This window comes from Psittacula echo, assembly GCF_963264785.1.
Source record: "Psittacula echo genome assembly, chromosome: 4".
Lineage (NCBI taxonomy): Eukaryota > Metazoa > Chordata > Aves > Psittaciformes > Psittacidae > Psittacula > Psittacula echo.
This window is the reverse complement of record NC_137738.1, coordinates 43,485,354-43,498,303: the sequence shown is the minus strand read 5'-3', so window position 1 is coordinate 43,498,303 and position 12,950 is coordinate 43,485,354. Positions and strand designations below refer to the sequence as shown.

The 12,950-nt window shown below is 36.2% G+C and overlaps 1 protein-coding gene across 2 annotated transcripts in view; it reads right to left on the bottom strand.

The window, feature by feature from the left end:
- Nucleotides 1-12,950, bottom strand: part of ZDHHC14 (zDHHC palmitoyltransferase 14) — a gene marked incomplete at its 3' end in the record, with an annotated part of 98,993 nt that overhangs the window by 10,123 nt on the left and 75,920 nt on the right. For both annotated transcript variants that reach the window (XM_080615200.1, XM_080615201.1), the window contains exons 4-7: nucleotides 11,625-11,762; nucleotides 7,693-7,752; nucleotides 3,095-3,186; nucleotides 1,290-1,399 (exon numbers count right to left, since the gene is read on the bottom strand). In XM_080615200.1, the coding sequence (XP_080471326.1) occupies nucleotides 1,290-1,399; nucleotides 3,095-3,186; nucleotides 7,693-7,752; nucleotides 11,625-11,762 (400 nt within the window). The remainder of the gene's footprint in view (nucleotides 1-1,289; nucleotides 1,400-3,094; nucleotides 3,187-7,692; nucleotides 7,753-11,624; nucleotides 11,763-12,950) is intronic.

Genomic DNA, 12,950 nt, shown 5'->3' with positions numbered 1-12,950 from the left:
TTTTATTTGAACAGCTTACTTGCCAGATGTTTCATGACAGCTACTTAACACTGTTTATAGTGCTCCACTATTTTTACTAAAGTGATGCACTCATAGAATTTCTTATTTCCAACTAAGAAAATGTTTGTGGAGAAATTAATAAGTAAAAATCTACATCAGATTATTAAAAAAACATAAACAGAATGGAATAATCTGACCTAACTAAATTTTTTTCTAAAATGACACATATAATTGTACTTTCAATTTGAGAACTCTAAACCTCATTCAGGTTCTGCTTCCTCATAAAAAACTGAATGTGCAGACCTAAGTACTATACTCTACATGTGTATTAGCTCATATCATTTCCAAAACCTTGTTTATGCTTCAATTCATTCCAAGTTTCAGGTGTTTTTTTGTTGGGTTTAATTTTATTTTTTTTTTTAGTTGCATCTAGCTTTCAATTATAGTTCCATACTTTCAATCATAGGCCAGAATGTTTTTTTCCTGTGACCTGAGCAATGTTACTTCCCATCTAGAAAACTATAAATTTCACAGGATATAAATTGTAACTGGAGGGTTTATAGTTCCAGTTACTAACACATAACGATAGGAATGCCTTAAAATGCCTGAGAGCTAAAGTCAGAACAGAACTGGTTTTATTTGCTGATTTATGTATCAAAATTCACTAAGGGTCAAGATGGCTTCAATTCTGAAAGATAAGAACAGGATGCATAGAAATACCTAAAGCATTTCCCCTCTCAAAAACCAATGAGGTTTTCACCACTTGGAGACTGGTTTAAGCTTTCCTCATGAACATCTGCTAAACAGGTTTTTATTTACATTCAAAGCACTTAGGAATCCACCTGAGATTACAGTCTGCCATGTGGACAGCACTCCTTCAAAAATCAGATGCTCTCATATCAGAAAACTGCTGTCCATGCTGACAAGTATGGATCAAATTAAGATTTAAAATTACTTGTTGAGGACATGTGAAATGCATCTGAATTTGCTAGCATACATTTAAAAATGAGGAACAATGTTTAACGAAAGTGAGAAAAGCCTGGATTATTTATAGATCCTTTCTTAATCTTAAATATATTTTACAGGGTCTGATCACTAGCTTAGTTTAACCACAATTCATCACCTTATCTCTTTACTACTGAAGAAAAACTTACTTAAAGCTTCTAATGGACAGTGAAACAAAACTTCTTTTTTTTTTTTTTAATAAACTCAAGCAATCAGAAAGATTTTTTTTTTCATCAATAATCACATGGCTTCATTTATACTAACAATACTTGTGATGTTCTTACCTTGGAGAGAGGGGCCCACAGAGTGCAGCACAGCAATTTGTAAAGATGTTGCCATAACTATATGGATTATAGTTTTCTTTACCTCTTTTATTTGACCATGATCCTTTAATCTGAAGAGATATGAACAAGATGGATCACATATAATACAATAAAGAAAATAGCTGAGACAAATTTAGGGCTACCAAAGCAGCAATATGCTACTTACATCAGAGTCAGACCAGATAAAACCCATGATCACACTTTACAAACAGCTTAGAGCTTTGGGCTGTAACAAAAAGCTGGACCCTAAAATCTTACAAGCAAGCACATGCTTTATGTCCATAGATTTAGACAACCCAAAATCTCAAAGGATCAATAAATTCAGGAATTTCAGTATCTAAACATAATGGTCTAAGCTCAATTTAACAAACATTACGGCATATTCCACAGAAGAGGCTCAACTGCAACATACTATTAAAGCCAGCAATAGAGCACTTCTTTCCCATACTGTCGGGTAAGTTCTCAAGCTATGCAATATCACAAAACATTATCTTCCCTAAAGTTCACAAATGGCTTTAAAATATTATGAAGCAACTGCAGTCATTACTACCTTTTAGCGCATATTACATTTCATTTTAGCCATCTTGCTTTTCTATTTGTGAGATACTTGAAAGGATTGAGTAAAATGTCTTACTTTAATCAACTGGAAATGTATGCTTTAAATGAAATTACTGAACAGTTTCCTTGAAATTCAGACAGCTTAGATTGCTGCAGTTCCCTCCTATCTGACCTTCAACAGTCCAAAAGACTCATCTACCTGAGGGGAAGAGAGACAGTGGAAGTACACTAGGTCCACCTAGGGAGATAATGTTGGCCTAAACCTAACAACTGAGGAATACCAGAGTATCTCATCTGTCTTACTAACAAGGCACTTCTTCAAAGACAGGCTACTTGCTCAGATACTCGATGCTGAGGCACAATTCATTCTGAGCATGCTTGGTAGTTGACTGGTATTTACTGTAAAATAATTTTAGCCATGACCTTAAATAAAACCAAAACATGTTTGATGGTACAATGGAAAATTACAGGAAAATAGTGTTAAGCCTGCAGTAATTTGTTAGATTACTTCCTAAATTCCAACAAGCTTTCTATACCATCAGCCACCTAACTTTTTATTTTCTCCTTTCATTCGTTTTGCATTTCTCCTTTCAGCAAGGGAAGGACACATGAAGCCTCCACACAATTACTCCACACCAAAACAATGGAAACCTATGTGCAAAAATTGAATGACTGTAGAAATGAGAAAGTTGACCTTTAAATTAATGACATACTCCCTGCCAGAAGTTTTAGACCTCAGACTGGCAGAGAAATTTCAAATGAAAAATGAAGAATGAAAATTTTGTTTTGAGAATTCAACTCACGTTGCCATTTTTATAGTAAGCAATTTTTGAGGCAAAGACTATTTAGGACTCCCAGTGAAAAAGAGATACTGAAAATTATTTAGTAATTTCCTACTGTACAGAATATACTTGGGTTTTTTGTCTCCTCTCTTCTATTTTCTTATTCCTTCTCTATATTTTCCTATTTCAAGACACAGGTCCTGTGGATATAAATCACAGTAGATATGCTATGTAACCAGCACATCTTCAAGAAATATAGTCCAAAAGATGTCTTCTGCTATTTTGAATCAAGCATGACCAGGTTTCTTCTTTCTTTCCTACTGAGAGATTCACAGTATTATGCATGCAAATGTGACTTCTCTAAGAATAACACAGAAAATCCTCCTCATTACTATTTAGAAACATGTATGTAGAAACGTATCTTACATCTTCATTTGTTGTTTGATTGGAGCTGATCAAATACGTATGAAAACCTGAGAGGCCAACAATGGACCATACTGAGAAAAAACACACCACAGCTTCCAGCACAGTAATTGAAAGTCAAGGAAATACATACAAATGAAAAAAAAAAAAAGAATAAAAAAATCAAGTAACAAGTAGTTACAATCACATAATTCAGGATTGTCAACTTACAGCACACAAGTCCCTTTAGGGTACTTCAGTGGGGTCAGCAAAAATTATTTGCAGTAGGCTTTAGTGTACAGGCTACTGATAGGCATCTACCCAATCAAATATTTAAGAATCTGCATATGGAAAAAGCCTAGAAACTACTGATGAGTGGTTCTGATCTTTACTGCTGAAAATCAAGTTTTCATGTTCACCCTGTAAAAGTCATCACACTTAATATTAAGAGGTAAATTGATATGTTACAGTAATTAACAGTTCTGATGGGGTGAGGGGAAGATCAAACACTAGACAGGTAACCCAAGGCTAGCTGAATAGCAAAGACTGAAGCCACGACTGCAAGTTCTAGATCTGTGCTCATACTACATACAGAAACAACAACAACTGAGCAAACTGCATCTCTGTCATAACTGCTAGCCTCTTCTTGTCTCTCTTCTGTTACTGAAGTTAAGATGCTGATAGTGATCCTAACTCTAGCATCAAATTGCACTAGTCCAAGTAAAATATAAAGTCCACCTGCTCTCTGGGTGTGGGGTTGAATCCTCAAAACTCAGCAGCATTTGCCCCAAACTTATGCTAAAAAGGAAGACTATCAACTCCCAAGTCACTGTGCTGCTATTAAACAGTATCTAAGGAATTACAAGAAATCTTTCTGAAGGAGGCATCAGCCCAAATTGTAAGAAAATAACAAAAAAATGACAGAAGAACACTTGAAGGGGAACAGCAGCAGTCAAAACTTGGTTTGGCACAGCCACAAGTCACTCTGCTGGCATCTACCTAACTCAGACATAGCACCCTCCCTCTCAAATGCCGTTTGCAGACAGACAGCAAACTGCCAGTATGGGGTGCAACTTATGGGGACCCACACCTGAGACACGTATATGTGTCCTCATGGGGTGCCTTCTCCTCATGGGGTGCCTTCTCAGCTGCAAGTTGTAGGGAGCAGGAAGGTACACATACAGCAAGAGGGTAAACATACGCCTCCAAGAAAGTAGCGAAGGCATGCGCATGCACATGCACATATGTGAGCATGACTAGAACTGTGTTCTCACTCCTATAAACTGCATTACCCAAATGCCACAAAGTAACTAGGCTTTAAAAGTGAGATTGGTATACTAAGAAAGTCAGTGTTGCATTGTTATTACAATTTACAGCATTCCTTTAACTCTAAAGGAGTCATCATCTCAGCAATAACACAAGTTGCTTCTAAACTTCAAATAATCAAGCATAAAGAGCGACTTTCTATAGAAGGCTCCCTGCCATAGCTTTTTATTTGCAAGTATTTTTATTTCCACCCAAATAGCCATGGACTGAAGACTACATCAGCTTTCAGAATGTTATTTTCTACAACAGTTCAACAGTAATTTTTTTTAAGGGAACATGAGTCAACAGCAGAAAAGGTTTTGGTTCCTAGAAAAATAGATACAATAAATCAGTAGGAACAAGACAATGGGAAAAGAATAGGATAAAAATAATCCACATATTAACCATGTATCAACACTTAGTGAAGTCAGTTTCCAAGACAACATCAACTCAAAATATTCCAGAACAAGGACACAGCCTTAAAACATATAAAACCAGTCTAATCACTAAGCCTAACAACAGAAGAGAAATATGACAGCTTCTCACCACTACAGAGACACAGACTGGTCGGATAAAAATTTTTGAGATAAATAATCCCAGTATCAATTAACAGTGAAGTTTTATATTGCAGGTATTCTCACCTACTGAATTAAGAAACACCTGAGCTGTCTGTATAACTTCCCTTAGCACCTACTTCACTCAAAATGGTTTAAAAGCGAGAAAATAGCCATGTGCATTCTAAGCAAATCTGCTCCAAAAGCAACAGGCAGATCAACGTGAATTGCTGAGCAGCATGTTCACTAGTCTCTCCCTTTTATATCCTCCTCAAACTATGGAGAGTCATAGTCAAACTAACACAAGACAGAAACTCAGTCTCAGTTGACTGTGCAACGGCCACAGCTAAAGCAAAGAGAGTAAGAGAAAATGAATAAAGCAATAGACTGTTGTTAGCAGAGGGTTCAGAAAGGTGTAAAAGAAGGCAATAGCCCAAACCATTATGCACAATAGAAACAGGGCTTTGATAGGGTACAGGTATTAAAGATGGCTGTAGATAAGCACAGTTGGGTAGAGTCTGTACACCAAGACTAAGAGGAAGAATCACGGGCCGGAAAAGGGGAACCTGAGGGAGAAGAGCTCCCTACAACCTCATCAGATGACTGAGCACTAACAGGCTATTCCTTACCATGATTACACTCAAGAGGGTCCTGAGAAGCAAGTTTCTCCTTCCACACTGTAATCCCTACTGACAAAAAAGGGGAACTCCTTTCAGTTAAAGACCTCTTTCATTTCCCCATTGAAAAGGACTTCTTTTAGACATTTCTTTTAGTTCTCCACAAAAAGATCTCTAGAACAGCATGGGTGGTTTATGCTAGATTACCATACATTTCATTAATTAAAAACCAAACACAAAAAAGCAATATACTCTCAACATAAAGTATAACTTACTAGCATAATACGGAATAATGCTCCCTTGGTATCCCACACAGTGTTGTTAGCAAGATAGAAATGGCAATGTTCTCTGGGCCTGAATTGACTGGCTTGCTCCAAAGCAGCATTCCTAATACTACTTGACATTTTATCTTTTTACTGTTATGAATTGTAACCAAGCTATTAAATTGTCCAACATATCACTATCAAACCCGGCTGTTTCAACAAGATGCACTACTCAGCCTTTCAAAGCAGCACATCACTGAATACAAATTACAAATAAGCAGCCCATTGTTCCTGTACAAGAATCCTCAATTACCTTTTGATTTAAGGAAAATTGAAAGCTATTCTCACTTTGAAAGTAGTTTGAAAGAATTATCTTTTATAGGAATTGGCTACAATTGTTTTAATTGGAAGTTACTATGCTATTTAGAGCAGTTTGGTTTTGCTTTGTAAAATTCCTTCTATGAAAAAGACCCTAAACAACAGCTTTGTTTAACAAGGGAATTTACAGCTCAGTGACTCAACCTGACGAACACATATACACACAAAACTGTATTTTCAGAATTTGGAGAATATGATACTTGGAAAAACTAGCTGGAAAGTGAGGTCTGCCTTTATGCACAACTACAAGTGACAGAGTAAGAGATGTTGTTACTCTTCTGTGGAAAACAGCAGACTTTGAGGCACATGGAAAATAATTCTTTTAATGTATCTTTGTGAAAGGTGCAAACTGTTTACTCAGACACAAACTATTCAAAACATAGAAGGAGTGGGAAGGTTATAGTCTGTACAAAAATGTAAGGAAGACACTAAACAGTTCTATCAGCTTCCAGTTTAGCCATTATACTAGCTGCTTTTGGACAAAAGGAGCCTTTTCCATCCTCACTGAGTAGAAAATGTACAGAAAGCTCCTGTAAAGTGATAAAAAGAACATGGAATATTTACAGAATAGAACCACAGAATGATTTGGGTTGGAAGGGACCTCTAAAAGTCATCTAGTTCCAACCACCCTGCCATGGGCAGGGACACCTTCCACTAGACCAGGTTGCTCAAAGCCCCATCCAGCCTGGCCTTCAACACTTCCAAGGATGAGGCAGCCATAACTTCTCTGGGCAGCCTGTGCCAGTGCCTCACTATCCTCAATGTAAAAAACTTTCTTTGTTATAGCCAACATAAATCTACTTTTTCAGTTTAAAATCATTGCCCCTTGTCCTGTCACTACAGGCCCTGATAAAAGGTCTCTCTCCACCTTTTCTTATGAGCCTCATTTATATATTGAAAGACCACAATAAGACTCCCCAGAGTCTTCTCTTTCCCAGGCTGAAAAACAAGAGTAGTCCCTGCGTATATGCATGTGCATACCATTATGTAACTTAACAGAAGCTGATACTTGAAAATGACTTCTGTAAAAAACAGTAAACTGACATAAGAATACTTCCAGAAATTGATCTCTTCAGGGACAGTTTATGGTTTCAGTCGTTCTACAATCTACTTTTTCCATCCTGAAAAGAATCAGCCATTTTGGACAGTTTCTGCTGCAAAAGCAGAGTATTTATTGACTATTCTAAATGAAACCACAGCATGATATATATACTGTGAGATATATTTACAAAGTCCATCACAAACATATGGAGCGTATTTCCATCACAAATGGCAACTACAGACCTTTGTCAAAAGTACCACTCTACAAAAGATAAAGAATAGAGAACACCCCAGGCTATAGTCTCTTTCCTACCTCCAACATGTGGCAAGAAATCTTGCTTTGCAAGAAGTGATGAAATCACTAACTGATAAAAGTCCCAAATGCCCATACCCAACAAAGCAAGAAAACAAGCAAAAACACATCTCAGGTGTTATTTTGCAATAAGATCTAAAATTTGTTCCACTGAAAGGATATCTTGCAGGACTGTCCTTCAAGGCATTGAGGAACCCTGTTTGTTGAGAACCTGTAGAAACAGAATCCAAAATTACCAGCTGAGTAAGAAATTGGACTACAGGCTGTTTTTGACATAGATAACACAAGTTATATATGAAGATAACCAAATAATCATAGAATAGATTTACTAATATGAATCTGAGAATATGCTGCTCAGCAGTAACAACATCAGACAAAAACTTGGGTAAGTTATCAGGGTAACATCTGCAGGGTATTTTCTCAGTCATACCACAAATTGATAAATGCATGCGTTCCCATGAAAAAGATTTCTGATTATCCCTGTTCTTTTCAGACCTAATATGGAAACAAAAGATTATAAGCTACTTTTTTATTTTGAAATACTATTTTTCAAAGTGCTTTTTAGACTTGTAAAATTTATTCTATAAACCCAGATTGTCAACTTTCCCTCCCCTGTTCTGGGAGCAGACAAATTTTGTAAACTATAATCCTGCTCCTACTCCACCTGCACAGGTTTTTCTAGTAAGTGCTTGCTGCCTCTGGGCAAGTAAGAGAAAAGAGTAGCTGAAAAAAGCTCAAGAGCAGCATGATCTGAACTAGAGATGCAGAAGCATTCACTTGGATTCCAGAACCATGAGATATTAATCAAAAAGGATAATTTGACAATTTGTCAATTGCAACAAGTTACTTTGTAGAAACTGACTCCATGTCATACAGCTATAGCCACATAGTTTGCATTTTACTGTATAACTTAGATGATTAAAATGCATCAGGCCAAAAGTCTTTCCCTCAACAAAAAGCTTCCCCTTAGCAAAATTAACCTGAAGATTTGTATGAGGAGAGAAGAATTTTGTCTTTAAAACAAAAAAAGAAAAACATGTATGTGTGTGTGCACACACATATATATTCCCTAGGCCTGCGTGGCCAATTTTACTGTTTGCCATTACAAAGGGAAAGTTACTTACCTTGTATTTCTGAGCCTTTTCAGACTCTCATAACTGATTCTTAGCCTCAAGGCACAAGACTAATGGAACTTCCTCTACCTTCTTACAATTTTTTACAATCCTTAATGGCAATGGCAGCAGGTAGGTTTGATTTCTATTCCCTACTGCTGGTCACACCCCTCCAAGCAGTTCCCAATACATCAGAAGGGGATGGCTCCTCACTGCAACGAACAGTTGAAATACTGATGCCTCAAACAGAGCTGAGTGACTGTGAAGACAGACACCACTACTGTAAATGTCTTCAGCTTGCAGAGATGGAATAAAATCTTGCAAGACAATACCTTTAAAGTATCTGATTTATATATTCATTTTATTATCTTCAATGATAATATGTACACATATTTTTAATCCTGGAAAGTGAAGATGTTCAATGAATGCCTCAGGCAGCCACACAAAACAAAAAGATCTATCTCCCATCTAGTCACCACTTAGGCCCAACAAAAATTATAAAAAAGCCAGGTTGCAAGATGTATTAAAACCAGATTTCCTATGTAATCAAGAAGGTCACAGAAGGAGCTTCCCTATTAGGGAATGAACCAAACAGATTTATTTTTAATTTTTTGTATTTTAACATCAATACCTACAAGCTGCTATAAATATCCCTCAGTCCTTTCCTAAACAACTATTGTCAGAAGACAAGTGTTACTAAGGGTCTTTGAAAAACCTAAAACCAAGATTTTATTAAGCCTTCAGGATTTCCTCTAGAACCAAGAATTTTGCCAGGACTTCTGCATATATGCATGGATGACTTTGAAACAGCAGTAAGATCATAGTCCCAGGATTTAAAACTGAGATTTTATTCAGACATGCTAACAGAAAGCAATCTATGCCAAGGGCAAAGGTTCAGGCTAAAGACCTGAGAATCCTGCTTACTGGTTAGCATCAGCTGAAGAACTGCTCGGCTGCAAAACAGAACAAAAATGCTTGAGTGGTAATTACTAGAAAGGTAGATAGGAGGACTTCTAGAAGCATGGTAGGTGCAGAGAGACTGGAGTGACCAATATGATAAGAAAACCTTACATGTAAAGAATTCTTTTTTGGATATAGTCAAGATTATAGTAGATAAATTTGAAAGCCGGGCTTGAAGCTCAAATGTAGTAAATAAACATTGAGGAACTAATCACAATTCATACCTGCTCCCATGCCTTTGAGGACCAACCAATCTATAGAACTAAAGAGGTTTCTCCTGTCTCATCCAAGGTAGATTAACCTCCACAGCAAGAATATTTTACAGCTGACAGACAATTCAGCATTTAACATTTACCATACGTTATCTGTAACACAGACATAATGCTGAAGTGCTTCTCAGCCACACAGAAGCACAATTAATTTCTCTGATCTTTGTCTAATTCATATTTAGAACTAGGTATGGACACTGTAAAGTTAAAATCCACTGGATAAATGCACTTGACATGCAGAACACAAAATCCTGGCATAATATTGGTAATTCATATGCTGAAAGCTACAGAAAAAAGCACTGTAGTCTTTATGAAATAGAGGTAGGTTAGCTTCAAAAGTAGCTTTACACTGTCAGACTGATAATGTTTCCAACTACTGAATTCTAGCAAAGTAAGATGCCAGAAAAAACCCCCATTCTTCCTTCTTCAATGTTAAAGGTATGTATATATATATTCAAGTATGCCCAAATAAATGTCGAGAATTTCAGTATTAATGGAAAGTGTTCTCTTTCCAAAAATTACTTTTCCCTTTTTAAACAATATGTACATCTTATCTCTGCTCTTTCAACTGGTATTAGAAATGCTGTACCTGACAGTGAGAACAACTTGTTCCAGACTCCCTCAGAATTAGGCACCCATACTTCTAGCCTATGTGCTGTGTCTCTGAGCTACAGGAGAGCCACCCAGTGCTTTGTATCCTCCTTTTGTGAAGCACAAATAAAAGCAGGAGTTCTGCTTTTCAAAATACAAATTTCCTCTGCACAGTCTAAGCAGTGTAGGAAATTGAGCACTATCCAGCTTATTTTTCAGTAAAACATTTTCTAAATATTGCTGTTATCAAGTTTGCTTTATAAACGTGTTATAAACTGAAATTATTACTTCTATCAGGTTTCCATTATAATACAGAATACAAAGAAATAAAAAGATCACATTTCCAAAATGATTCAAGAAATACTCTTCAAAGCAATATCCTATGTAATTAATGAAAAGATAGAACACTTAAGCTTAGTAGAGACTCCCGCAATATACAAAAGGTCTTCAAAGACAAGTTTTATAATCTCCACCATAAATTAGATCATAGTCATCATATAGGAGCTAACAAAATTGTTAGACCTGTGGAAAAAATTAGACAGTACCCACAAGAGTCTTGACCTCAAATCCAAAACAGAATACAAATAAAAAACAATCTTAAACTTATGAATATTTATCTTCCTATAGCTTATTCATTTCTTTATGAATTTGTTGTTCTCAGAATGTCTATGCAAATGAAAGCAACTTGTGTTGAAAATAGGGTAGAGAAAGATGTAAAACTAAACAGCAAACAACAAAATGTGTAAAATAGCTCCAATCTATTTCTTAGTAATTTTCATGTTTGTTCTGATGGCAAGTGACCCGTGCTTACATTTTAAAAAGCACACAAAAATTCTTTGAGAAAATACTACTATCTGTATCCTTAGACATACAGTATGTGTGCTGCTTTTCCATTCAGTCACCCATAAATGGACAAACAAAATTAAGAAAATTAACACTATATTAAGATACAGCCAGCACCAGATCAATGACTTCTATGACCAGGGTCTGCTACAGACTGGAAATGGGACTTACTGGGGATTGTGAAGCTTCAGAGAAAAGGCAAATAAATAAATAAAGAAATAAACCCTGAATGATCAAAAGATTAACTTAAAAATAAAAAACTCAAGCAAATGGCTACATACGTAATCTGATTTCACCAGCATACTTACGAAGGATGACGTGGGTGATAACGAATGCAAATATAAAGACTGTCAGAAAGGACAGAGATAAAATAAACATATAAAAAAATCTGTAGTTTCTTTTCCCCACACAGTTGCCTACCCAGGGACAGTGGTGATCAAACCGTTCTGAAATGAGAGGCAGAAGAAAAAAAAAACGGAAAACGATTAATAAAATGCTGTTTATTTGGAAAAAGCTTTCTGAATACTATATTAAAACTCATGACTTAAATGGCATTTGCAAATTAGCCACAGAGAAATTCTTATTTAGAAAGTAAAAAACAGAAAAAGAATAAAAAAAGGAGTATTTTAAGGAAAACCTTACAGCTTTCAAAGAAATCAAAGCATGGCTGAGGTGAGCTCCTCTTAAACTAACAACATTATTGTGATAAATAGTGCAGACGAATAAGCATGTATTTATCCACTGTCATATTCAGCAGTACAACTACACTGTATTTTATTTTTTCAAAATAGGTCTGGTTTTTCTTCTTCCAGTGACTCTTCTACTCAAACCTGGAGGTTTTAATGTTGATTTATTTATATCTGTCACGATCACACTTCTGACTTATGTCTACTATCATCTCATCCATCCATTATAGTATATGAAATATTTATACCCTCCCACTTCATTTTATTGCTTCACTCAAAATATTGTCCATTCCAGACCACCTATTTTTCCTCTTAAGATGTGACACTGCCACACAGAACTATTATAAATAGCAAAATAATTCACATAAACTATTTATTTATCAAATGTTAAAATTCAGGCAGTCTTGTACAATTTGCTTATGCTTCTTTTGGTTTTGGGGTTGGTTATTTCCTTAAATAATCTATTCAGTCTTGCAGGAATTTTCTGTAAACCATATGGTATAAGAAATGGTAGACATCATCTCAATGCTCTGTTACCCTTTGTGCTAAAGCCTCCCACTTTTTAGTAAATCAAACCCTTTCCTTTTATTTGCCTGAGAGATTAACTCATTCATGAGACAGGAAAAGGTCAGGGTGGGTCAGAAATGAGTGTTCCCAACACAGGGGAAATGCCCAAGCACTGGAAAGCAGCAGAGGGAACAGATCACTCTGCTCCCCCGGCAGCCTGGACTCCTCCTCCCCATCCATTCCTGTATGCCGGGAAATGGAAACAAACAGGTATTTCCTAACTTTTAATTGGAGAGATTACACTGACAGAACAACAGAATTTTGAATTTTTCAATCAAATACAGGATCATCAGACAGATAGATGCTCTCATGCTGACTCTGATCCTTGTCTAAATCCTGTTTTGTTTTCTGTGACTTTTATGCCTCCGCTGACGTATGATA